General features: G+C 40.5%; 1 protein-coding gene and 1 long non-coding RNA gene across 7 annotated transcripts in view; one reads left to right on the top strand and one right to left on the bottom strand.

The window, feature by feature from the left end:
* The first annotated feature begins 359 nt into the window (after window positions 1-359).
* LOC135328845 (uncharacterized) lies at window positions 360-21,729 on the top strand. 2 transcript variants are annotated; one of them, XR_010389959.1, is made up of 4 exons: window positions 360-1,979; window positions 3,646-4,442; window positions 15,910-20,258; window positions 20,357-21,729. It is a non-coding gene; the product is annotated as an uncharacterized LOC135328845 (long non-coding RNA). The 2 variants fall into 2 exon arrangements; XR_010389958.1 differs by lacking the exons at window positions 360-1,979; window positions 3,646-4,442 and having other exon boundaries at window positions 4,449-20,258.
* The window catches only part of CNTNAP5 (contactin associated protein family member 5), a 299,019-nt gene continuing 289,604 nt past the window's right edge, over window positions 14,800-24,214 (bottom strand). For all 5 annotated transcript variants that reach the window (XM_026118441.2, XM_064514741.1, XM_026118442.2 and 2 more), the window contains one exon: window positions 14,800-23,552. In XM_026118441.2, coding sequence (XP_025974226.1) covers window positions 23,356-23,552 — 197 coding nt within the window. In that variant the 3' untranslated portion in view covers window positions 14,800-23,355. The remainder of the gene's footprint in view (window positions 23,553-24,214) is intronic.

Genomic DNA, 24,214 nt, shown 5'->3' with positions numbered 1-24,214 from the left:
TGACCATTCTGTAAGCATATCTGACCATTTCCTGGTACAATTTCTGCTCGGGCTATTGTGTATTGATTATTCTAGCTGACACTTGCCCTCATGATCAGGTGAGAAAGTGTATAAATCACTGGTGACTTGCAAAGTTCCTGGCTTATTCCTGGTATTTTCAGGTAAGCTGAAGTATGAGGTCTCAGGCTCAACAATTTCTTTCTGTCAGTCTTGGGATTCAGGAACAGAAACTTCCCTGTTGCACAGGCTATTTTAAGCTTATCTGACCTTTGGTGAATGGATGTGCTGGTGCCATTCTATACTGGTCATAACAATGTCTACGCGCTACATTTCCGTGGGGAGGAAGGCATTAATAACAATAATAGTTATTATTATTATATATATATTATTATATTATATTATTGTATACTATTATTATATATGTACATATTAAGTATCCACTGAGTTATCAGCTGAATGATTGCATTTGTCATTTCTCTTTCCATCTTTTAGTGTCCTGGATTTTGGGATTAGCCAGTAAACAGAAGTAAATTAACCTTCATCTCTCTCTGTTATACACATCTCAGTAACCTCCAATATGAAGGGGAAGTGCAACTGAACAAGGATGTAGATTTTTTTTCAATATTAAAAGGTCATTTTCATTAGCGCTAATATATGGGGAAAGAACGAGGATGCTCTGACAAACGATTTTTTGGGGGGTCTAGGGAATAGAGAGCAGGCAGTTTGAGTCATACATGGGTAGTTCCTTTGGAATAGTAGTTTATTGTATCAAATTGCAATGTAAGATTAGAACCTTTATACTTGGCACCGTCTCTGCACAATGTAAAACAGATCTTCTGCCCCCAAAAGCATAGCTAGATAGGACAGCCAGTGAACACTTTATAAAGGCCAGACCCAAAGCCAGAAAGCCTAATTTGTCGGCAGTAAGATGCAACACCTCTGATAAGACTGGGCAATGATCCAGCATATGTTGAATCCTGAAGGAGAAAGTTAGTTGCAGGCCAGCCCTCCTCTGTCTACAGAGCTCTTGGTAAAAAAGAGCATTATAATTAATTTTAAGGGGAAAGAATTAAAAGGCCACATCAGTAGATTTTTTTTTAACCATATGCTGAAATTTCTTACAATTGACAAACCACCTGGGAGCTTTGGTGCTGTAGAAGTTAGGGCCCCTTTTGCAGAGACTCGAACTTAAATCTGTCCCCTCCATTGGGAGATTGGTTCCTGCACCTTGTCATTCAGGACATTTTTTTCCCACATGGTGACTTATTCTTTTCATTCACAGGAAATGACATCACTTTGTTGTAGGTCAGGACCATTGCTGGTACAAAATTACATTCTGAGATGTCTACAGACCATTTCACAGATATTTGACTTCCTGGGTGGGGGAAGGTTTAAACAGAAATCCCATCAAATTTTGGAGTTTGTAACAAATAGTCTAGTGACAGTCACTACCAAAGTTAAAGTTTATTTCAAGTCCCTATTTCTTTAACATGGTTTGAAAATCAACCCATCCTTTTGATAAGGATTTGGCTTGCTGTGTGAGAATATACAAAGATATGCTTCAAACCATGTTCCACAGACAATGCCTGCAGATATTTTGACTGCTGGGTAGGGGATTGTGCTTTTCTATTTTAAACTGCTTTCCAGGTCTGTTATTACTGAGGGGAGATCAAAGTGTGTAATATTCGTGATTCTCTGAGGAAAACAACCTTCTTATCAATGTGTGGGAACTGTGGGAGTATGAATCATATATCAAATGTTGCTCACCTACTAAGGGCCATCATGAGTAGGTAATGATGGGCAACACCACTAACATGTTCTGCATAAATCACTAATGTCATGTAAAGTGATTTCTCTTCTGACAGGAAGCAGTTAGTCTTTGGAAATAAGGACCACATTATCATAATGACTCCTGAGATACTTGCCAGGGAGACTCTGAACAATTTAGTAGAAGTCCTGAGCTACTTCAGAGTCTTCAGGTGAGAGAGCTGGGATGATATCTTCAAAGAACGTTTTCAGTATTGAAAATATCTAAAGGTACCTTTAAAATACCTTGAAGAAATTCCTTTCCTTTTCTGTTAGATACCTAAAATCTTAGCAAATTGGCTTGAAATTCAACAAAGTTTTGATAGAAAATAAAAATAATGGTTTTATTTCAAGACTGACTTAAATAAGGGGTGGGGAGGGAAGCTTGTTAAGAAAGGAAAAGAAAAAAAATCAAAAGGAGGAGTTCTGAGTAAAACTGAACCAAAAATATATATTCTTTTAATTTGTTTTGCTGACTAAAATGATAGAGGATGTCAAAAAAAGTGTTTTACTGCACTGTTTGTGTTCAGAAAAATCCAGTATTTGCACAGCTTTTGTAGGAAACAATCTTTTAGGGCCTGATGGTTCAGCTACATGATCTAGGTCTTGATTCATTGAATATCTTAGTAGCATTTCAAGACTTTTGCTTACTTTGCTGAAGAAATCTAAGCAAGCCGTTTCACGAGCAGAAGAACAAAGGCAGTCCAGTTTCCTATGTATTTGGATGTTTTGACTGAATCCTCTGCTGTCTAGTGAAAATCTGATTGAAGCTTTTTTCTGGAGATGGTTGTAGCAGCAGCCTTTTCTCAGGGAAAAGGAGATGGAGCAAGGAAGACAACTAAAATCTCTCTCTTCCCATCTTGTATGTGACTGTATATTTTCCTGAAACTTTTAGGATTGCAAAATTGTTAAAAACTCATCTTGATCGCCAAATGCCACTGATACTATCCAGTGACTCCAGAAGCTGGGGAGAGAGTGGGAAAGACAAAGTGACAGGCACGCAGTGTGAACTTTGCATATGTCTGATTTCTTTAGGAAACCAGATTAAAAATAATGCAGATGAAATGCTTTTCCTATGTGCACTCTCTGTGCTAAAATAATGTTAAAACAATGCATCACTTCTGCTTTCTATTCTCCTCCTCTGAATAGGGTTGTGCATAACTAGAGAACTCTCACACTTTTGCCCACATACCGGCCTATTAGAATTTTAGGATTTACTACAAAATAAGGGATATTTGCACACACGTAACTAGTTCCCAAATGAAATACCAGTAGATGGCGCTTAAGAATATGCAGCACTGATTTCGTAGTATAATAAATCCTTTTCCTGTGGGCTGTGATGGTATTCTGTTTGTAGATCTCTTCCTAAAACTCGCTGCTGTTTTAAGCTGAAAGTCCCTTGCACAGAGGTGGGTGAACACCCAGCTGTCCTGTCTGGGGAGTCTGCTTTCACTTGCATGCCCTCTGCTTTCTCCCGCACTGCGAGATGGGCAGGCACGCGCGCAGCAGGCAGGTGCACAGCACGCAGCCCTTGTGCATCCCCCGGAGCCCGTGGCCCTGGCAGACCCGACCAGCGGCGCCCCAGCTGCCGCAACGCCACACGTCCTGCCTTTGCCGCGTTGTGCGCTTCCTGCGATGCAGCAGAAAGCAGTAGGTCTCCCCTCAGTTGAAGGGAAGATCCTTTATTCCTTTCGCCGGTGGGCCAAGGAAAACTGCTGAGACAGTAGCCGCCTTAAAGTAAAACCACTGCAATGGGATGACCCCTGGTAATTTCTTATAACAGAGAGAAAGGCACAAACTGTGACTTACCACCTTCTTTTTCCAACACACTCTTGACAGATTTGAGACTTCATCATTCCCACAGATCCTTTTATGACTCTTCAGAGACTGGCAATGTTTGTCTTCGGGGCTCAGAAACCTTTGGGGAGCATTCATCTAGCTTACAGGACCTCACCTGAACCTTCTCCTCGTCGAACTGGTGTTTCCTCCCCTTCCAGCAAGCACTGCCCAGAAAAGGCAGCACAGGCAGGAGACGGTCTTCAGAGAACAGCAACTACGAAAGAGCATTGAATTAGGACTATTGATGTTGGTGGGAATCAGTGCCGTGGCAGCCCTACCTCCCCCGCATGCGTCACGCTGCCATTTGAAGAGCTCGCAGGCGTCCGGCAGCGATACGGCTCGGGCGATGCTCTGAGGCCGCTGGGTGGCTCCTGCAGCAGGGAGAGGCGATGCTCCCGCTCACGGCGCCGTGCCCTTCCTTTTCGAGGCCTGGGTGGCAAAAAGGCTGCAGGCCCTGTTGACCTAGTCCTCCTAATTTCTTCCAAGTCCTCCCACAGGTACAGTAAATCCAAAGGGCTTTTTAGTTAGTTTACTTACTTACATTTTTTCGCTGTGTTTCTGCACTGCAGGGTACCAAGCAGTCACTTAGATGTGGTTTTACAGCAGCAATTCTAGCTAGCAGCATGCTGGAAGAAGCAATTCGGATTTTGGGCTCCTAGAGGTACTGGCCTGGTTTTGCTGCAAACCTACCAGAAGGCCTTACTGAAGCAGCTCAAATTCCCCATACATGAGTTGTGGGTGTTATTACCAACAACACATTTCAGCAGCTTTCAGAGATAACGGGTAAGAAAAAAAAGGTAGGTGAGAAGGATTCCAGGAAAATATTTACTTTACTTTAAAGTTTAATCTATTTTATTCTCTGAAATGCTGTTCTTCCCATCGTTTTCTAGCCAGCTCCACCTGTGCCTTAAATTTCTAAGCTTGTGAAAAATTTTGCTAACTTCCTTTGGGACCTGCTGTGTAAAGACTGACTCCAAACATCAGTGAAGTCAGGGAGGGACTTTCATGCTCCAGCAGCAGATCAGGGTCCCTGTAAAAGAGCATTTTGAAACTAAATATTATGAAAGCAACTTCTGGATTGAAAAAGGGTGATGGGGTGTCAGTAAAAAGAAGAGCTTGTTTATATCAAATCTGCTTTGAAGATCAAGCTTGACATGTTTTTTCACTTCCAGCAAGAAATATCTATTCCTTGGTCAGAGGAAATGGTAAGTCCAGAGGAGTTTCCTAGTTTAGGGGAACTGCATCCACCTTGCATCACCATATAGCTGGACATTTGAAGTGGCAGGGAAGGATTCATTAGTTTCCTATGTATTTTTGGTGTTTGTCTGAGTAAAATTAAGGATGAAAGAAGGCTGAGAGGCTGTCAGGGAATTAGTCATCACACTATTCTCCAGGGTCCCAGGAAGATATTTTTTAAAGGCTTTCTAATTAAAGATGGAAGAAGAAAGAAAGGAAAAAAAAAACCCAGAAGGTTAATAAGATAAACGTTTCATAACCTATTATTCCTTTATATGACAAAGGCTGGGCAGGAGATACATATTGTGATCAAAAAACAAAAGAGACAAATAGCAGGTGTATATGTTTATGTGGAATTTATGCAATTTTCCATAGATAGGTCTTATCATTTTCCTAACAACTTTACCACAAGAGACATCAGAACTGTAAATGGAGGCAAATAGCATACCTTAATATAAGAGCAAAATTCTGCTAACACTTTTCCATAGTAATGAGTAAAACTATATATTTATTTGCCACAGAAAACCTGAGATTCCAAATTATCTTTTTATCCCAAATGAGCATCTGCATAATATTATAAAGAAAATACACAGGGTTTTTGGCCTTTTTTTGTTTGCTTTTGCAGAGTTGCAAACACATTCACCTTTACTCTTTTGTCCTGTAATAGAACACACCTGAACACTCTTATTAAAATAACACATTTTGGCCTGTGTAGAAGAACAATTTCCTTTTGAAAATATTGACCAACATTTCACATTCCTGCAATTTCTTTTTCAATTAAAACTGCCTCAGAAATTCTTATTATTGCCCAGAGTTGCATTTATTTCCTATAGGCCTTTCCCCTTTAAGCACTCAGGCCACTTCAGAAACGCTAGTTCATGAAACCTTGCAGCTAATCTAGGTAACCCAAATCTGGATTTCCATTTTATAGTGCCTTAGAGGATTGGTTCAAAGGCAATTAAGTGAGTGAGAATCTTTCCATGAATTGAGCTCACGCAGACACTCTTAGAGGTTAAGGCCATGGTTTTCTGTTCCTTGAAACTGGAGGAACATTCCCACTGCCTTCAGCTTGTGTTGGAGCAAGTACTAAATATTTTACCCGAGTCGCACAGTGAGTCAGTTAGTGGAACACATTTCTGGGGTGATGCTACAGAATCACCTCTTCCTGAATTCATGTAATTTAAAACCAAAAGACATATCAAATCATCCAGTTTAACCTGCTGTATAGCACAAGTCTTAAAATCTTTTGTAAGATTTAGTTTAGATTTGTAAGATTTAGATCCTTCTCCTTGCAAGCAGGTGAATAGGGCAGATAGAGAGAGAGAGTGCTTATTTAGGTCTAGTCAACCCTTAAGAGCAGGTTAAACAGTTCAAGAAAAAAAAAAATGAATAAGGACTTCAGAAGTTAGCAAACAGACAGAACTAGCTGGTACAAGTGCTGATGTAGGTATCTCTGGAGGATGAGGGCAAGAATATATCTGTGTTAGAGGAAGAGACAGTTCTCAGCCTTCAGAGACCACCTAGCTACCATCAGCAAAACCAGAAGACTAAATCAAATTTGTAAAAGTGCTAATGCTTCAGAAACCAAATCTGTGGGTAATCTAAGAAATCTTCTGGGGAAATTCATGCTGAGACACTGTGGTAATGGTTTGGAAGGTAATGCACTAACTGTAATCCTGAGGAAGCTGTGTGTTGAGGACGAAGGATGCTATGTCTGGGATAAATGCCCTAGCTGGATTACCAAATGGCATCACTATCTATTATTTGGTGGGGAAAAATATAAGCAGTTAATTAATGCTTTGGGGAGTTAGGAAAAACAAACAAAGAAATAACAGATTTCTCCCAGGCCCCCAAGGATAAGTAAATGCAGGAGGTGGAAGATCATTTATTATTTTATGTTGTTTTATTTCAGCCAGAACTTAGTCAGAAGGTTGCAAAGCAGAACTCAGCTTTAATCAGTGGCAATATGGGGCTTGCTTCATTTCTGAGTAGCATAAAATTACATCAGATTTATAATGATATAAATGCAGAGCGCTCAAGGTGATCTCGTCCGTAATAGTTACTAGCGAATTTGGCCCACATACAACATTAGTTAACTGTACTATGAAGAGACTATTAGGTGAAGGGTAAGTGGGAAATTCTTTGCTAGCATAATCACCCTGAACTAGGAAGGAATTTATTATGGTGCAATTTGTTTATTCTGAATAGCTTGTTCTGCAGTGCAAACTAGTGGGATGATCTTTTGGTTGGGTGGAGAAAATTAAGACACCTAATATGCAGAAGGGCTTTATTTATATATAAAGATAAAATATAAATATATGCTCTCCAGAGAGGCATTTTTGAACACTTCAGTGGATTTAAGCTGTATACAGGGAAGCTACGGAAAGACGAGCTGGGCTATGTGCTGATTCTGGCTAATAGTAGGAAAGCCCCTGGAACAACACAGATGGGAAAAAGGAGAGCTGCCCTCTGACTGAGAAGACAGTTTTGAGCTGTTGAAGTCTTTGGAGAAAATCCTACTGATTTCTAGTGACCTTTGACTTGGGTACTGAGCAATTGCTTACAGGCCCCTGTGTAGCAGTGGGGTAGAGTGGGAAGGAAGGCAGGTGCAGTTTTGAGCAGAAATGTCACTGTGTCCTGAAAGCCCTGATATAAGTCCTTCGGAAAGCAGTCATCTTTACTGTTTCACCTGAATGTCAATAACTCCAGCCTGTACATGGTGAACATTAGCTGTGAAAAACAGCTGTTCAATATTTTTTTTACTATCCTGATTATTTTTAGTTCAATGCTTCTTTAAATCTGAACTGCTCCTTTATCACTGTACCTCTGAGAAATCTGCCTGCTGGCAGTACTCTCTTGAAATTTGTTTTTTGCCCATAAGATACAGATGTTTGCTAGCAACACTTTTTTCCCTTTTTCGCAGCCTTTACTGCTAAGAATATAATAGCAAACTTGATCCAGGCTTCATGCTGTTCAAAAAGTCAGGGGGTTATCCAGCACTGTGGCTGGCCAAGGCAGGCAGGATTTCACTGGCGTGCATGTCTGTGTGTGTCTGTGTGTACGCAAGTGTATGTGAAAATGCACAGATGACAGAAAATAGGCATTTGCAACACAAAGCTGTGTATGGTGCAGAGGCTAGTGTTTTTGAAGTAGTGTGCAAAGGTGTGTTACTGATACAGAAGAGTATTTAAGTTCGTAAGGCATATGCCTCTTTCTGTGGAGTGTGGGTGTATGTGTGTGTGTGTGTGTGCGCATGGGTGTGCTTGCCACAGATGTCTTTATGGTGCTTTTGAGTTGCACGAAGCTGTTATCTTCACATAGCTTTTCATCTCACTTTTTTCTTTCTTTGGTACAGTCATGCACACAGAAATCAAGCTTTGCCCTTGGTTTGTCGTTACTATTGTAGATTTTGGTTTTCTGACTGCATTCCTGGTGCAGTCTGATGCGGTGACTGGCTAGTTACAGGGTTTCCTACAGAAAGTCAGTTTTAAGGAATTTCATATTCTTCTGTCATGTATGTGTTAGCCAGCATCCTGACAGGGGTAGTGCTATCAACTTAAATGTTTCCATGCATACAGTTTTTTTCCTTATTTGGCTTTTGCTCCTTCTACTTTGTGCAAAGCTTGAAATTGCATTGGGATTCAGCTTGCAGAATAAGACATTTACTTACACTTATGTGTCAACATGTGAGCTCAGGGTGAAATCTGGTTGCCTAAATATCAGCATCTGATGCCATTTTAGACATTTTTGGATACAATACCTCGTCTCCAGCGACTGTTCCAGAAGATGACTGGTCACCCATAAGTTCTCTGTCAGGTCTGCCAAACTTAAGTGTTTGCCTCGGGTATTGAAAATGACACTAGACCCTTATTTTAAGGAAGTGAACTGAATCCCTAAATTAGGTGTCTCAGTCAACAAGCTGAATCCCATCCTTGTCACCCAGTCGGGATAGATTTTTAACCTCACATTCATGTCTTAAACTTGTCATCTAGCTAAGGACCTTGTCTAACCTTAGAAAGTCATCTATTTAAATTTATCCCTTAAACTACCTGTTTCCCTGGCTTTTCTTTTTCTTTTTTTAGTGAGTATAGGTGCTCTCTCTGTTACCTTCTCACTAGAAATGCACTTTCTGGTCCCAGCAGTGTCTTCATAGTTACACCCTCCAAATACTGCAGGCGTGTATTTTGACTCCTGGTTATCAGGCATACTGATACTGCTAGTGAGAAGGTAACAGCACGAGAGAGCACCTGCACTTACTAAATATGTGTATGATAGAGCCTTCTAGCTGTGAAAGTCAATTGTTTTTTGATTATACATAATGTTGTTGAACCTGCAAAGTTAATGATGCTAATGTTTTTGCATATGCAGTGTCAGACTCTTTGGACGTGCTGTGCACCCCAAGGCTCATGGGAGCAAATGACACACTCGTACAATCCCTGCCCACTGATCGTACCTGAACCAATTAGATTAGTATGGAATGGGAGCTTTAAATTTAAACTCTGAATGTTACTAGAAGTGGGTCTGATCCAAATTCCTAAGGCTGAGCAATTCTGTTTAGTTCTGGTTCTGGATCCCTTTCCCTAGCATCTGTGACAAAATTTTCATTTATGTTTGGAAGCAAGGGCAATCCTGTTATTTCTTTGCATTTTGGCAGCCTGCAAGCTAGCCATTCATAGACTAGCCTTTCTCTAGAGATTTTTTTCTGGTACTAGGCTCTAAGAAAGGACCCAATAGACATATGATAACAGAAGGTCTAGTCTTATGCACTAACATCAATAGATTTTTGGTGCAAGATGGCAAATGTCAATAGATCAGAGGACATCATAGCTATTTGGGTCCCAAGTGCACAAAGCCTCAAAAATATTCAGTCAATCACCAGTCTTCTAACAATATTTTAGCATTATATGAGAGCTCTGTCAAAACCAGTACAAATTTAAAACTAATTAATTTTCTACCAGGATAGCAACCCCCTCCTGTTGGTTAGGTCAGATTAATACATTGATAGACTGGGCCAGGAACATAATCCTTACTCAGAAAACCCACTTTGAATATGGTTCTAGATCTGGAAACCACTTCCTTGGTGTATCTACATAGCTCTTCTGTGAATATTGCCCATTCTCTGTGCTGAGAAATAGCCTCTTTCTATAGGAGCTCCCTCCACTCCCCAAGTTGGCCGTTATTGGGGTGCAACAGCCGCACCCACATAGCTGGGGCTACCCATGGTTGCTCTGAAATTGCAGCATGCCTGAACTCAGGGACAGCTGGCTCACTTCCGGATGGGCTGCCTTCGAAACACAGCCATCCACATCTACCAAGGCCTGTCCTACTGCTGGACATACTGGGTCTGATGGCAGCAGGAACCTGCTTTGTAGATCGTACTTGACATTTTCTGAGAGCTGCTGCAGCTCTTCTTTGAAGAGCATTTCCACAGTCTTTCTCATGGAGCTGCACAATTAATGAGAAAGATTCACAAAGCTCTAAAAAAATTGATAATACCAGCATTATTCCCATCATAAGAGTGGTTTCCTCACAGGAAGAAAGGCAAGAAGCATAGCATTGCTTCTGTTGACTCAGCAAACCCAGGTTCTCCAGCTGTGAAGGAAGAAATCTTTTTCCATGGACTTAGGGATCTGAGTGCTTTTCATTCAGTGAGACGTGGAAAGCCTCCCTCAGAGGGGAATTGCATATGGCATATATTACACTGTTGAGCTCTAGGAGTGACTGATTCTGTCCTGGTGTCTCACAGTAGTTTCTCAAACTGATACGCTGGGTTCAGATGCCAGGACTGTCTTCTGCCCTCAGAGGGAGATGAAGCCCTTTGGTAGGCTTTCTCAGTTCTGGCTATGGAGCTCCTTTAATTTAATGAAGCTGAAAAACCTTTTGGTCAGATTGTAAGGGTCCTTGCGGTCTGCTCTGAAAAAGAATAAAAAGTCTCTTTCCCTCTGCAATAGCCACCTTACTGTAATATTTGCTGGGCATTTAAAAGTGGTGATGGGAAAGACAGAGCCACAACTTTTCTCTATTGCTTTTTATATGGTCTCCTCACAGTGGGCAGCAGGTATCTCTCCATGCTCATGTTAGTCTGCAGCCTCCAAGGAGGACAGGGCTAACAAGTGGGGGGAGATCTCTGCTTAACCATATGGGCCAGAGGGTGCCTCTCCTGCCTGGGCACCAGCAGTAGTGGTAGGAAGCACAGCCAGTGCCTGGGTGAAGCAGCTCCTCTCTGCTTCATAAGCAGAAGGCTGTACCTTTTGTGCACAGCCTCATCCTTCATTACACTTGGCATACATAGATAATTATGTGATGTATATTGAAGGCCTTAGTCATGGGACTTATTTAGTATTTTGCCTAAAGCTGAGACGTATCACATCCACAGAGGTGGGCACGTGTGTGTCTAGGTTCAGATGCATCCTGAGGCAGAAACGTCCCATGGTCCTGCCTCTGCTCATTGTGGCTATTCACCATGGCTTGTTATGACTGAGAGAAATCAATAGAGAGAATGTTCCTGACTTTCTCACTTCTCTAGCAAATCCAGGAAAGATACGACCTTAATGAATAGAAGGTCCTAAGCAAGACTTAGAGTGGAATCCAAAATTACTCATTAAAAAATAGCAAATTCCCCAGCTGTCAATAAGAAAAATTTTTCTGTCCCTCCACCTCCAGCAGTTGTCTTATCAGGGAACTGTAATATTTTAGGCATCAGTACCTAGCACCATTGCCCAGCACTGATGTCCACATGGGAGTGAAGTCCGTTGTACAGTGCACTTGTTTTCTTGTTGCTTGTCTTCTTACCCTAAGCCTAATGTTCTGCTCAATTGCTCAATTCTTCATTCAGGAAAAATGTCTCACTTTTTAACCATATAAGCTTGCTAGCAGCCTGTTAGCTTAGGTTATTAAAGCTGAACTATTTAAAGCTGAATCCTTCATTTGTTACGCAGAAGCTTGTTGCCCATCATACATTGATCACCCTTTTTAAATGCATATTGTCTCCATCAGATCCTGTTTGTTCCCTGCTCTGTCCTGTTTATTACATTTTATTTTACAGTGAAGCATGAAACACACAGAATATCCTCTTTCCTTCCACATTAAAGATGTCCTTTTTTTTCACAAAGCTGTAACTTAGCTATTGCAGCGACCCAGCAGCCACCTCATAGTTAGACATGTTCTACTTATTATGTGAAGAGTAAAGCAGAGATCTCTGCCAGACCTGTCGGGTCCTCATTTCCTATTGCCCAACACCTTGCACAGTGAGAATGAAATCAGGATTGGTCTTATGGCCAAATAACTGCCCCTTTGTGCCTCCTAATGAGGCAAAGGCACTGTAAGCCATCACATGGTGTGATATTTCTTGCCACAGTAACACTTATTGTGTGTGGGCTGCTCGCGGTAGACACTAAATCATACTGTTGGTGCCCGATTGGTGATTCTGCTTTGTGACAGGGCTCGGCCCTGTCACTAGTGATGCCACTCTAGTGATGCCTTGCTAGGAAGGAGGGTGAGGAAGGGTCTGGGGAGCAGGTCTGAGGAAAAGAAATTTGAGGTGGTGGGGGGGGACGCCAAACCCTGTAGTTTAGTCATGCTGCTGTGAATTCTGGCACCCCCAACAGCTAATGCTCCTCTCAGGCTGCTTTTTGGGATGGTATATGGTACAAAAAACATGAAAACAAGAAAAGATGAAAATGAACTGGGGACTGTTTGTCTGAAAAAGGGGATGACTGAAGAGTGTGAGGGAGCTGGAGTGACAAGATAGCTGGTAAACACAGAAGAAAAGCTGCTGCACGAAAGGAAGGGAGCGAGTTGTTTTCCCCTTTGGGAGTAGGACAAGATATAACGGGCTTAAACTGAGGCAAAGGCTATTTAGCTCAGGCTTTGAGAAAGAAATAAACAAACAATGGTCTTAGGCTAAGAAGAGTTAAATACAGACATCACCAGCATGGAAGGCTGGAGGAACAACATGACCTTGTATAGTTGCTTTTTATGATTTCTTGCTAGGATAACAGGTATAGAAAAATAGGCACTGACTGCAGCAGACTAGTACTCACGCTGGGGGAAAAGCAAACAATACCATGGCTAGCTGTAGAAGGGCTCGTGTGCATTTCTTTCACAGCAGTGGTCTCTTAATGGTATTTGCCTGCATGCATTTGCCAATATGCCTCTGGTTAAAGCAACAAGGCTTCCACATAAAACACTTGCTATTCATGTGAATGCTATTCAGCTGATGCTGAGGAAGAAGGCTACTTGGTGATAACTTTATCTGCTGACCACCATGACCTCTTGGCTCCTCTTCCAGACATGACTATGCATAAACTGCACTTGATGGTATGTTGCCAGCCCATCAACTAACTATATGTATTTCTATCACACTAGTGTAACTATTTAATGCAGCACTGATTATTGTCTTCAACTCATCACTTGAGTGTTCAGGAATAAAGAAGGGAAGCATAATAAATTCACAAAAGGAGGGGAGGAGAAGGAGCTAAAGGAGCTATCAAAGGAGTTAAAGAGAAAAAATACAGTCAAAAAAAAAAAAACCCAAACAAAAAACAGAAAAGAAGTCATGGTAACTTTTCCAGACTTTAAACATGTAAACCTAATTTCCAAGGGCTGGATTATAACTAAAATTGTAGTAGGTACTGCCCTTACAGGCTTTCCTGAGGTTACCACATCCACTATGCTAGCCATGAATAAAGAAGGTGAGAAAATTTGTTTGGGCATTGCTCTTCCTTACCAAGAAAAATAGCTTGGCTATCAATGTTAAGAGTCTGCTAAGTCAGCTGAGCGTAAGTGATACCTGACACTCCTTCCACCCCCACCAGGAGCAAGGGGACACGAGGAGCAGCTATTGGTAGGCAGGCTTTGCCAACTCATTTTGCATGGCTAAGTGTGGATTGGGATGTACTGCACATGTATCCTGCCCGACAGCACAGCTCCACACACGATCGCAAACAGTTGTTAATAAAACCAGAGAAGACACCCTCTTTTCTGGATGCCAGCCGGTCTCAAAATGGAAGGAAGAAATTTTCTCTTGTAGAAAATCCTAAGGTAATGAGACCCACAGCTCATCTGCTAATATAAAAGGCTTTAGCTGATTCAAATAAAGCATGCATAAGCATTGAAAATTGGGGATGGGGATGCAGCCAAATCCCAGCATGTGGACCTCTTGAAAAAAAAATGCTCTGCACGCTACTTAATTAGAATTCACTATTTTCTAAGTCAGTGTTTACTGGTTCTTGGATGATAGTGTCAAAAGCTGGGATTTTCAAAGCAGCCTAAGAGATTTATGTCCTTAATTCCCATGGCGGGGGGAAAAACACCCAAAGCAATGAGACTGAAAGCCTAATGCTAAGGCAGAACCACTGAGATCGAGCCAGCTCCAACTTACCATACTAGAGATGTGTGTGAGGATGACAGCGTGCGAGTGGGAATCCCTGCGAACGCCAGAAGTTGCGGTTGTTGTGTGAGATCGAACAGGCGGACACAGCGAGGCACACCTCTGTGCTTACACACAGGGGAGAGGCTGTGTGTGCATGTGTGTGTGTGTCTGTGTGCCCGGAAAGCTATCACTGAGCACCTTTTGCAGTCAGAACTAAAGCACATCTCCAGACGTGACTTTTAACCCGGAGACATCTGTGCGCTGTGCACTCTGGAGTAGGTGCTGCAAACCAGCATTAATCGCTAATGTCAGCGATGTGGGATGATGATCAGATCACCTGTGACAGTACTTTTAACAATAGCTCAAATCAATAAATGCAGATTGTGGACACTTCAGTTTTTATTAACATCCAGTGAGATCTGTTGGCTAAGGGTTAACATGTAAAACCCTGAAAATTAGTTTTTCCATAATTACCATTTTTAATGTCCATTTAGCTATAAAATAAAATAAAAACACAACAGGAGGCATTTGTCTTCCACACAAAATCATACAAAAGTCTCTTTTTATTAAATATACATTATTTACAGTTTAAGTCTTTCTTCTGTACAACAGTAACCATAGAAAACAAAAGAAGCTAAGGCTAATTTTTTTCCCAGTCCCCATACAGTGTATTAAGACATGTTACATTGTCTACAAAACTGACTTGGACTGAGGCAACGTCCTGTGGAATTCTCTTTAGAAAACCAGATAGTGAAAGGGGAATAATCTAAATCTCCATTTTGCTTTTTACTGTAACTGAGAGACTCTTGCATTACCCTTGGACAGACTATTACAAGAAAAGAAAAAGTTTTTTTTTTTTGCTTTGCTATTGAAATGAAGTGTTCTGAGAGATTTACATAATATAATTTGAGTAGAACAAAGTAAAACGAATGATGAAGGGTCCTTTTCTAGAAAGGGCCAATCTTTTTTAAACTATTAATCTCAGTTTTCAGCTTGTATGGCTGCTCTTTTATTTTTTTCTTCCTATTAGGGTGCCTTCAATTTTCAAAAAGGATACATTTCACCACAGTCCACCCAGAGTTGGGTTCCATTAAAAACCCATAAAATCCTCTTAAAATCAGTGGGTGGGCTCCTAGGTTTGTTGGTAACAGACCACCCTTCCCCCTACACACATTTCCAGAAAGTCCTGAAGGTGACTTAAGCCATGTCACAGACTTACATGGGGCTGAAGTTCATTGCCTTATCCTGAATTTTATCCACAGTTTTGCTAGAAGACACACATAATTGCAGTGAATGCAACTCTTCTTGACAGCAGTAGGGGATGACGAATATAAGGTCCTGACTTGAATTCATATATGTCAGGCTCAGTTTGCAGAAGATCATCACTGGCCTTGCCTAGGGCAGTCTGAGGCTAAATTCATCTGTGATGTATCTACATTGACCTCAACAGGATTACAGCCAGGTCTGAAGCTGGCTCTGCTTGTTTCACAAAGTGGGTTTCAAGGCAGGTCATGTATTAGGATGTCTAGCCTCTTGCTATCATGTAAAAACAGACTATGTTAAAGATTTCATTTGCAAAACTCACAGAGCAGAAATTTTTATGGCTGGATGCCTGAATAAACATACCTGCTTGCTCTTCTACCCTCTGTCTGAAGGTTCATGGAGTGGGTTTAGGTGTCTGCATACTCCTCTGTTCCGTGAGCTGGATGTGAGGCTGCGACTGGCTGTGTCTAAGCTTTACCTCAGAAGTGGTAAGTTTTTTCTTAAATGATAGATATGCTCAGCACTGGCAGCAATGACAGAGCACGTCAGAAAATGATTTGCCTAAATGATGCAAGAAGAAAGTGTAAAGGGCCTTGGCATGCAAAAGTGAGTAAATAATTTCCCATGCAGAAGTTGTATCAGATGGACTCTCTTTAGGGTTGTGCAACTGAACTCCACAAAAAGGGTTATGACCAGCACACCAAGAAGCAAATGGCATTGGGATGTGAATAGCAGTAGATCTAGAGAAAGGCTGCCACAAGCACCTTAAGTAAGTGAGAGAATAGTGGGAGGAGCGTCTCTAAGTAAATGCCATTCTTTAGACCACCTGTTGTACTCAACATTTGATTAAACAGTAAGATTGTTTTGAGGGACATCGTCCCAAATTCTTCTTTGAGGTAATCAGTTACTTCAGTGGAGAGATTCTGATTAGTATCAGCCAGATATTTGAAATCCTCTTCCGTGTTTGAAGCACACCTCTGATACTTTGTGGGTCACCTGGAGAATTAACACTTAGTTTTTGCAGGCTAACTATTGATCAGTTTCATGGCAAAACAGAATAGTGGAAAAAGATTTGAAACCCTTGCATCCATGTGAAGGTTAGAGTTTCCAACAGCTGAACCATAACCTTACTGAGTGTATTTCCCTCCTGCACTGCACTGCCACATCAGAATTGTAATTTGGAGAGTTCATGTCCCCACTCTCCCCTACAGGTCTCCATCCCTAGGAGACATCTCTACAATGGACTGCAGTTTCCCTTCTGACTGAACAAGAGGCTGATATTTTGAGAATCATGTAATTTCTTCAAATTTCTGGTTTCTGTGACTGCCAGGAGAAAAACCATAACCTTAGTAAGAATCATGCCACAAGTTCCTCTGTCTCCTACCACCAATTCAATATTCCCACATGCTAAAGAAAAAAGGAAAGAAAAAGAAAATAGAGGTGAACTAGATATGAGTGACAATGTCAACACCAATTGTTGCCTTAATCCTTCTTTAGCTTGGCTTGTAGACTCAGTACATAACAACAACAAATGACAAGCTTACAAATTACAATAGTTCACCAGAAAGTGTGCTTTTTTTCCCCATTTTTTGTTTTCGTCAGAGTAACTTAGTGCAAAAGATCACAAAAATAAGTACCAATACATAGAAATATCCAAACTGCTACAGGCATGGCTCAAAATAAACAACAAAGAAAAATGCTATTTCAGACCCAAAAGAAGAGCGTGTTTAGAAGTTTCATGTACAAAAGGAGCACAGAGGAGGGGGCCGCCCACACCGAAAGGGGATGTGGAAAACTTTTCATTAAAAAAGGAAGCACAGCAAAGTTCAGAACTGAAAGAAGCAGATCCCGCTTTGAAGCTGTGTGGCTGTGATATTACTGAAAACAAAAAACTCCAAAGGGCACAGCGCAACTCTAACTGTAGTTAACCAAGAGATCTCCCACCAACCTCAAAAGAAGTGGGATAAGGCCCATGGTTTGGCAGGAAAGTAACTGTATTGCTTTGCTTGCTTGATAAGAAGGTATTGAAAAACTGCGTGAAAGCTTTGAAAAAGCACTTGTTTTAGAGAGCCTCGCGAGGTCTCAGCTTTTGCTCAAGTCTTTTACAAAGTGTTGTTTTCTGACAAAAAAACAAAAAAGACCTCTTGTGTCTGTGAAAAGCTGGCAGTACAGAACAATACTTGAAACTGTTCTTCAGTGTAAGCTTTGTGTAGGTGAAGACAACACACAACAATGGCATGAGATGGTGGAGTACAAAGTGGTCAAATCCTGCCTCCTGTTATTCTCTCTTAATCCAGGGTGAAGGACTCACTTCAGCTCATTTACCATTGGTTTACACTGATCAAAGGGAAGGCTGATTTTGTTCTGAAGATGAGATTTTTCAAGGATTCATCTCATTTAGAAGTTAAGGCTTCTGGAAAGGTGTTTACTGTAAATGCTGACAGATATCAGACATATCTGCTTGGAGCTAGCAGATATGAGACACGACAGGCAGGAGACTTGCACCCTTACTGGACCTGCAGAGATTCATCTCAAATGGCACCAGACACCTAGAGGTGGAAAGGTGTCTTATGGGTCTGATTTAGTTTTAAATTATGAAATCTACATATATCTGTCCACTATTAGTCAATGAAAGGCTCCTGGAGAATGAGTCATCTCACTCTAAAATAAATGAATATCTCTCCTCTCTAAGATCCACAAATTACCTCCCAGACGTCCACTGACTCAAATGGGTGATTGGTAACCTAATTTTCATATATCCACCTAAAAGTAGACACAAATTTCCTAAGCAGAGATGCCTATAGTAATGCTAGATGCAGAAACATTTCCTGTCCCGATCCCAGACAGCACTTCATAAAGGAAGAGGTCTCCTGTAAGCCCTGTGCAGATGTGCCTGCTGGAGCTACATGAGTAGTGTAAGATGCTTCCATTTAGGCAGACCGTGCTCTAAATAATCCATCTATCACTAGGTGTCTATCCTGTCTCTATGATCAATGGAGAGAAGGATGCCTCTCTATGATTAATTCTGGCTAGATCAGGTTAAAGTAAAACAGAGACAAAGCATCTCATGTTTGAATTTTGGCCAGTAGTAAATAAAATGACAGGGGAATCTCAAGATTGAAAACAATCTTATAAAGTAAGGCTCTACATGGCTTGTTTTCACAGTTACTTTTGCCCAGATGAGAATCCTGGTATAGCCAACATGAATTAAGAACCTGCCTTTTGTTTGGCTTTGTATTCATTGTGGACATACTGTAAGTGCTGTACCACAGCAAGAACAAGAAAAGAAAGAAAAAAGTGTACGTGTTAAAAATTTACTCAAAACACTCACACTACCTTCACTCCAGTAAGTAAATAAGGACAGCTGAAATACTGTAAATTACATAGGTGACTTAGGATCAATGTCTTATTTTCAAGAGAGACGTGGGACTCGATTCCCAAAGGTATTTAGGCACCTTGTAGGATCCTAACACATTTCACAGTGATGCAGAAGCCAAACTCCAATTGTAACTAATTTGAAACAAGTGCTCATCTTGTTTAGCCACTTCAACATTGATTCATATCCTCAGGAGATTAAATTCCTTTGAAAGCCCAGACACTAGTCATGTGGCAGCCTCTCCTTGAAGGTCAGTAGGATATAGGTTTCTGATGGGCAGCCTTCATTTGTTTTCTATAGAAGCCAGACATCAAGATACTCAGTCCTTCCAGGCACACAACTCAAACTTTGCATGACTAAATATAAGTGTGCCCTTTAATGGCTAAACCTTTTTTGGATAATGGGAATTTGCAGTGTCTAAATCCATATCTAAGTGTCTAAAAAAATGGATAACCTACAAATCCCTGCCTAGCAATAATAACATTCAGAGAATTCATATCACATCACCAGGAGAAGGAAAGACTTGGTATCTTTCTACCAGCCTCCTTTTTTTAATGAAACTTTTCTTGGGAGAAGGAAACGAAAAAGCCTCCAAACAAGTCTTTGATATACTCAGGTTTTCCATTTAAAAAAACCTGAGATGTATGTATATATTAAAATTATTATTCCCCATGTTTACTGAAAAATGTTTTCTAAAATGAGAGCTAAAAGAAAAAGAAAGCAGAGAACACTCCCCCCCCATTTAAAGATCAATTTTAATAAAAATATTATAAGTGGTTTGCAATAGATGGAAAAATATGTCTAGTTTAAATTGTGGAAAATAAAAGTAATATTAACATTGGAAGATTTTGCAAAACTGCATCTCTTCTCTCTTTAAAAAAAAATCTATTTTTAATTACCTTCAACAGGTACCAAAGTAAACCAGATAATGCCTTCACTAAGGCATTTTTGTAACCAAAAAAAGAAAAAAGAAAAAAAAAATGGAGCTAGTATTAGGGTTTGCTTTATATAGTTAATCCATTGTATTCTGCTTCCTAGGCAGCTTATTTGCTGCTTTTTGCTGCTTTTTAATTAGAAGAATATAACATCTTGATTTAGAAGATAGGATTTTAAATGGCACATCCATATAAATGTGTCCATTTGACCAACTACGTAGGTTATATTTAGTCACATCTCATTATATCCATAGGTAGAGATGCATGTGCTTCTGTATACTAATGCATGCATTTATGTATGTGTAGTTTTTTTCTTTTTACAGATGTGCACCAAGATAGCTGGATTTTCAAGAAGTTTTACCAGTCTGGACTATGTTTAGTGAAGACAAAGAAAAATACATAAATAAAACAACTTACACTGTTTTGGCAGGTCAGGGCTATGTTACATGCTACTTACACTTTCTGTCTAGCTCAGGATTGAGTCACTGACTGCTAGGCTGATTCTTCTTCACTGTTTTTGCATTATAGGTTTGCATGTGAATGAGCAGTTATATCTTGTCATGAGGATTTTGAGAGAAAATGTTGATGGATGCAGGATGCAGAGTCCCAGGAATACCCTGAGCTGTTCTTTCTTCCTGATGTGGACCATCAGCAACTTGAGCTGACTTTCAAATCACCTTAACCAGTGGCTGTTTTCATTAGAGCCTCAAACATTCTAAAACGTTTTGGATACGTTGGTCCTAAGTCCATCTAGAAGTCTAGATCAGATCAAAGACCTAAAGTTAGTTACCTAGGAAACAACATCACCTCTACGTGAATGAGTGTGCTCAACTATGTCTCAACGTGATGTTTCGACAAAGATGTACCTGAAATGTCTGCAGCAATGCTCTGATACCTACATTCGGTGATGGCAACCTGATCCTCCCACAGAAAGCTCAGCATCTTGCACACTCAGGTCCTAGAATGGCAGAAAGCAATTTAGTCCCTGGACACATGAGAGGACTCTGCTTCATTGCTCAATCTCCCTTTTCCAGCATCTCCATCACTGGGGCTGCTTTAGGCTTTATAGTTGCACTTCATAGTACTTTGTTCTGAGAAACTAATATGCAGCAAAGTAGAAGGATGATTTGTATCTGACGGTTTGGCCAGAGAATAATACACGACAACATTGGGGGAAGAAAAACACAGCTGTATAAAATGTGGGTTTTCACCTCCTTCCTATTCCATTTTTCATCAGGCCTATTAAGTACATTAGGGCTTCAAGGCTGCCTCATACAGAAGCTGTTTCGAGTAAAATGACTCAAACACGGGCACAGGAAGGAGCCCATGTACTTACTTATTCCTCCCCTCCCCACCAAGCAAAACAAGGCAGCTTTATCTGGGGCAAGGGAAGAGGGAGAGAGGAGAATTGCTGTGCCAGGATCTCACTGCAAAAGACAAAGCAACGTAAAAGGAATGCAGCTAATGAGCCCATCGTTACACATCTCATCATGCAGAAACACTCAAATAATCATGTATCATGTAGGAATGTGGCAGAAGGGCCATGGCTTGGTTAGGCTGATGGATATTGGGCTGGCCTCACTGGTATATATTCCTCCTCATACTAAGAGTGATATAATTTCCAGATTGCTTTATATGCTTTACCAGGCTCTATTTCTCTCATGTCTGCTAACGGAAGTGTTAAAGAATCACCATTTCCAAACTGTCATTTGTTTATTTTTCCTTGTCTATCCCTCCTTCCCATCAAAAAATAACCAGTTACACACCTTTGTGATTAATGCATGTCCTGGAAAACCAGTACCTGCTGCACGTGTATTCTCATCTATAGCTGGCTGTTGATTATTACCTCATACTGTGATTCTTTGATTTTAATCTAAGTAAAAAGAATCAGCATGTGCAGACCCCGGGATGACTCCAGAATGGTGTGGGTGGCAAAAAAAGAGATTCAGTTGTACAGTTAATTCTCTTGCATTAATTCTCATCCAAAGAGTACTGTGAACAATAGGAAACTTTTTTTTTCTTAGTTGTTAGTGTATATGATTCAACTCCAAAAAGAAACCTGCAAGCCTGACAGCAAATTCTAAGTACTCTTCAACAGCCTTGTGAAGGGAGTATGTCATACAAATACAGGTAGGGTGTGATAAACCTCACTCTTGAGGGTCTTACCAATTTCTTGTCTTACGATTGTGTGTGAATGAAAGGAAGATTTTTTCAGCCTTACTCTGCAATCATGCAGTGCAAGTAAAATAGGCAGGATTCAGGTCTTTAGTATTGGTTCCCAAACAGGAAAGGACAGAAGACTTTGGAGAGACAGGAGAGAAGATTAATTAAAAGTAGAGTGTGTGAAGGTTTGTTTTTTTTTTTACATGTTTCCTTAATGTTCTTGGTTGATTAAATATTAACCTTTTTAGATGTCACATTAGACCTCTCTATATTTAGCTTTGGATATTCCAATTTCTAGAAACAGGAAATATCACTCCATCTTTTATGCAGGTTTTTTGGGGCAGTTGGATTTTTTCTTTCTTTTTCATAAGAACTGGCAGAAGGGGTGTTTAAGTTGAAACTGTTTTTCTTGTCTGTATGTTTTTTTCATTGTCACAGTGGTAAAAGTGTTTAACCTAGTGCATGATAATCCTCCATATGACATGAATGGATATATGCTGTATTTCTAACATTTCAGACAAATATAGAGCACCTAAGTCCTAGCAGCTTCCTAAAACCCTTGGAGATTCAAGCTACTATTTTCCATGCTTCAGCTACAGTTATGCTAGAGTTATGCTCTACATAGCCAGCCTTATGAGATGGAGGTGAAAGAGGAGCACAGGAATGACATTTTGTTGTTGATAAATATCCTGTTGGAAAAATATTGGTAAGTCTAAAAGTTACAGTAAAAGGACAGGAGAGTGGGGGAAGGATCCTAATGAGAATGACTGTTTTTTTCCTTACCTCATACCAGCTTCTCAGTTGGTATAAATTAATGTAACACCATGAAGTCAATGGATATATATCAATTCATATCATTTGAGAATTTGGCGGGTTCCTTATGATTGCTGTAAATGAGCCTGTAAAATATATTCTGGTCTCATTCTTTCCCTCTGCCCTGTCCCAGTATCTGTAGAGCTATGTATTCAGCTACTCTATCTCTATTTTATACAGTCCAGCTCTAATGTAAAAGCGATGAATTAAATGCTCGGGGGGGGGGGGGGAAGTAGGGACTTGAAACATCAAGGAATTTACAGAAGAAACCAGGTGTGTATGTGGATCTTATTTGGTGTAGGGTGGGATAACTGGTCTCTTGAGCTGCAGAAGTAAACTGTGACAGGTTTTTGTGCAGAGAATGAGGCACTGTGACTGTTGTCAGTGTTTCCTGTGCAGGGCGGTCTTTCTCCAAATGAAAAAAAATTTAGCATAAAATGAATGGCTTTAAAAAAAGAAAATAAAAAAGGAAGGGAAACAAAAGGAAGGGAAGGAAGGAAGGGAGGAAGGAAAGGTAGGGGAGAAAGAGTAAGAAGAAACTGCATTGTCCATCAAATGAAATATTCCCGTTTGCATTCGCTCACTGTGTTCTGCAAGTCAATGTCAGCTTTAAAGGAGCTCTCGAGGTTTTCTGGGTATTCCTTCTCCTTTGTCTGGCTACTTCGATGTGCCTGTTTGTGCTGATAGAGGAATCTGGTCATGATGGCAATGATGCAAAAGATGATAAATATCACAACTGCTATTACACCTGAAGAAGAAGAGCAAAAAAGAAAAGATAGAAAGCATAAAAAAAAATTAAAAAAACCCAATTACCTCAGAAATACGTTAGCAGTGGACAACACTTAGTGGATACAATAAATCAATTCATCTTAGTCTGCACATGGTTATCTGCCTCCATCATACCCTCCCTGATAGTGTCTATTTCTATTTTGCTACTTTAGGTGAGACTTAAAAAAGCAGTGAGCATTGATGTAATTGACCTTCTAAATTCAGGTCAAATTCTGCCTTCACTGGAAGTAAGGCTGGGTCAGTGTGATTAGTTTTTAAAAACTACATCTCTATGCTCGCACAACTTCTTGCTCTGTTGCATTTTCTTCCTTATCTTTGGAAACCTTGAATGAGCTTTGTACACTTTGGTTTATAGCATCTAGATATTATCAAAAGCAGCTCCCTCCAGGGCATCCTGTAAACTAAACACAGATAAATTGCCTTCTAGGTTGTTAAAGAGAAATGAAACCCACACATGAGGCTTTAAGAACAACTTTCTCTAGTGTGTAAGTGCTTCTGTATGACCTAGTGAATTCCACTGTACCAATGAGTAAATAGAGAGCTCAAGAAATAGAGAATGTATTAATACGACATTGAGGCTCTTGTCAGAGTGGTGTGCAAAACAATTGCAAGTTAGCTGGG

Source organism: Dromaius novaehollandiae, chromosome 7 (assembly GCF_036370855.1).
Source record: "Dromaius novaehollandiae isolate bDroNov1 chromosome 7, bDroNov1.hap1, whole genome shotgun sequence".
NCBI classification, from domain to species: domain Eukaryota; kingdom Metazoa; phylum Chordata; class Aves; order Casuariiformes; family Dromaiidae; genus Dromaius; species Dromaius novaehollandiae.
This window is presented reverse-complemented; position numbering and strand designations above follow the sequence as displayed.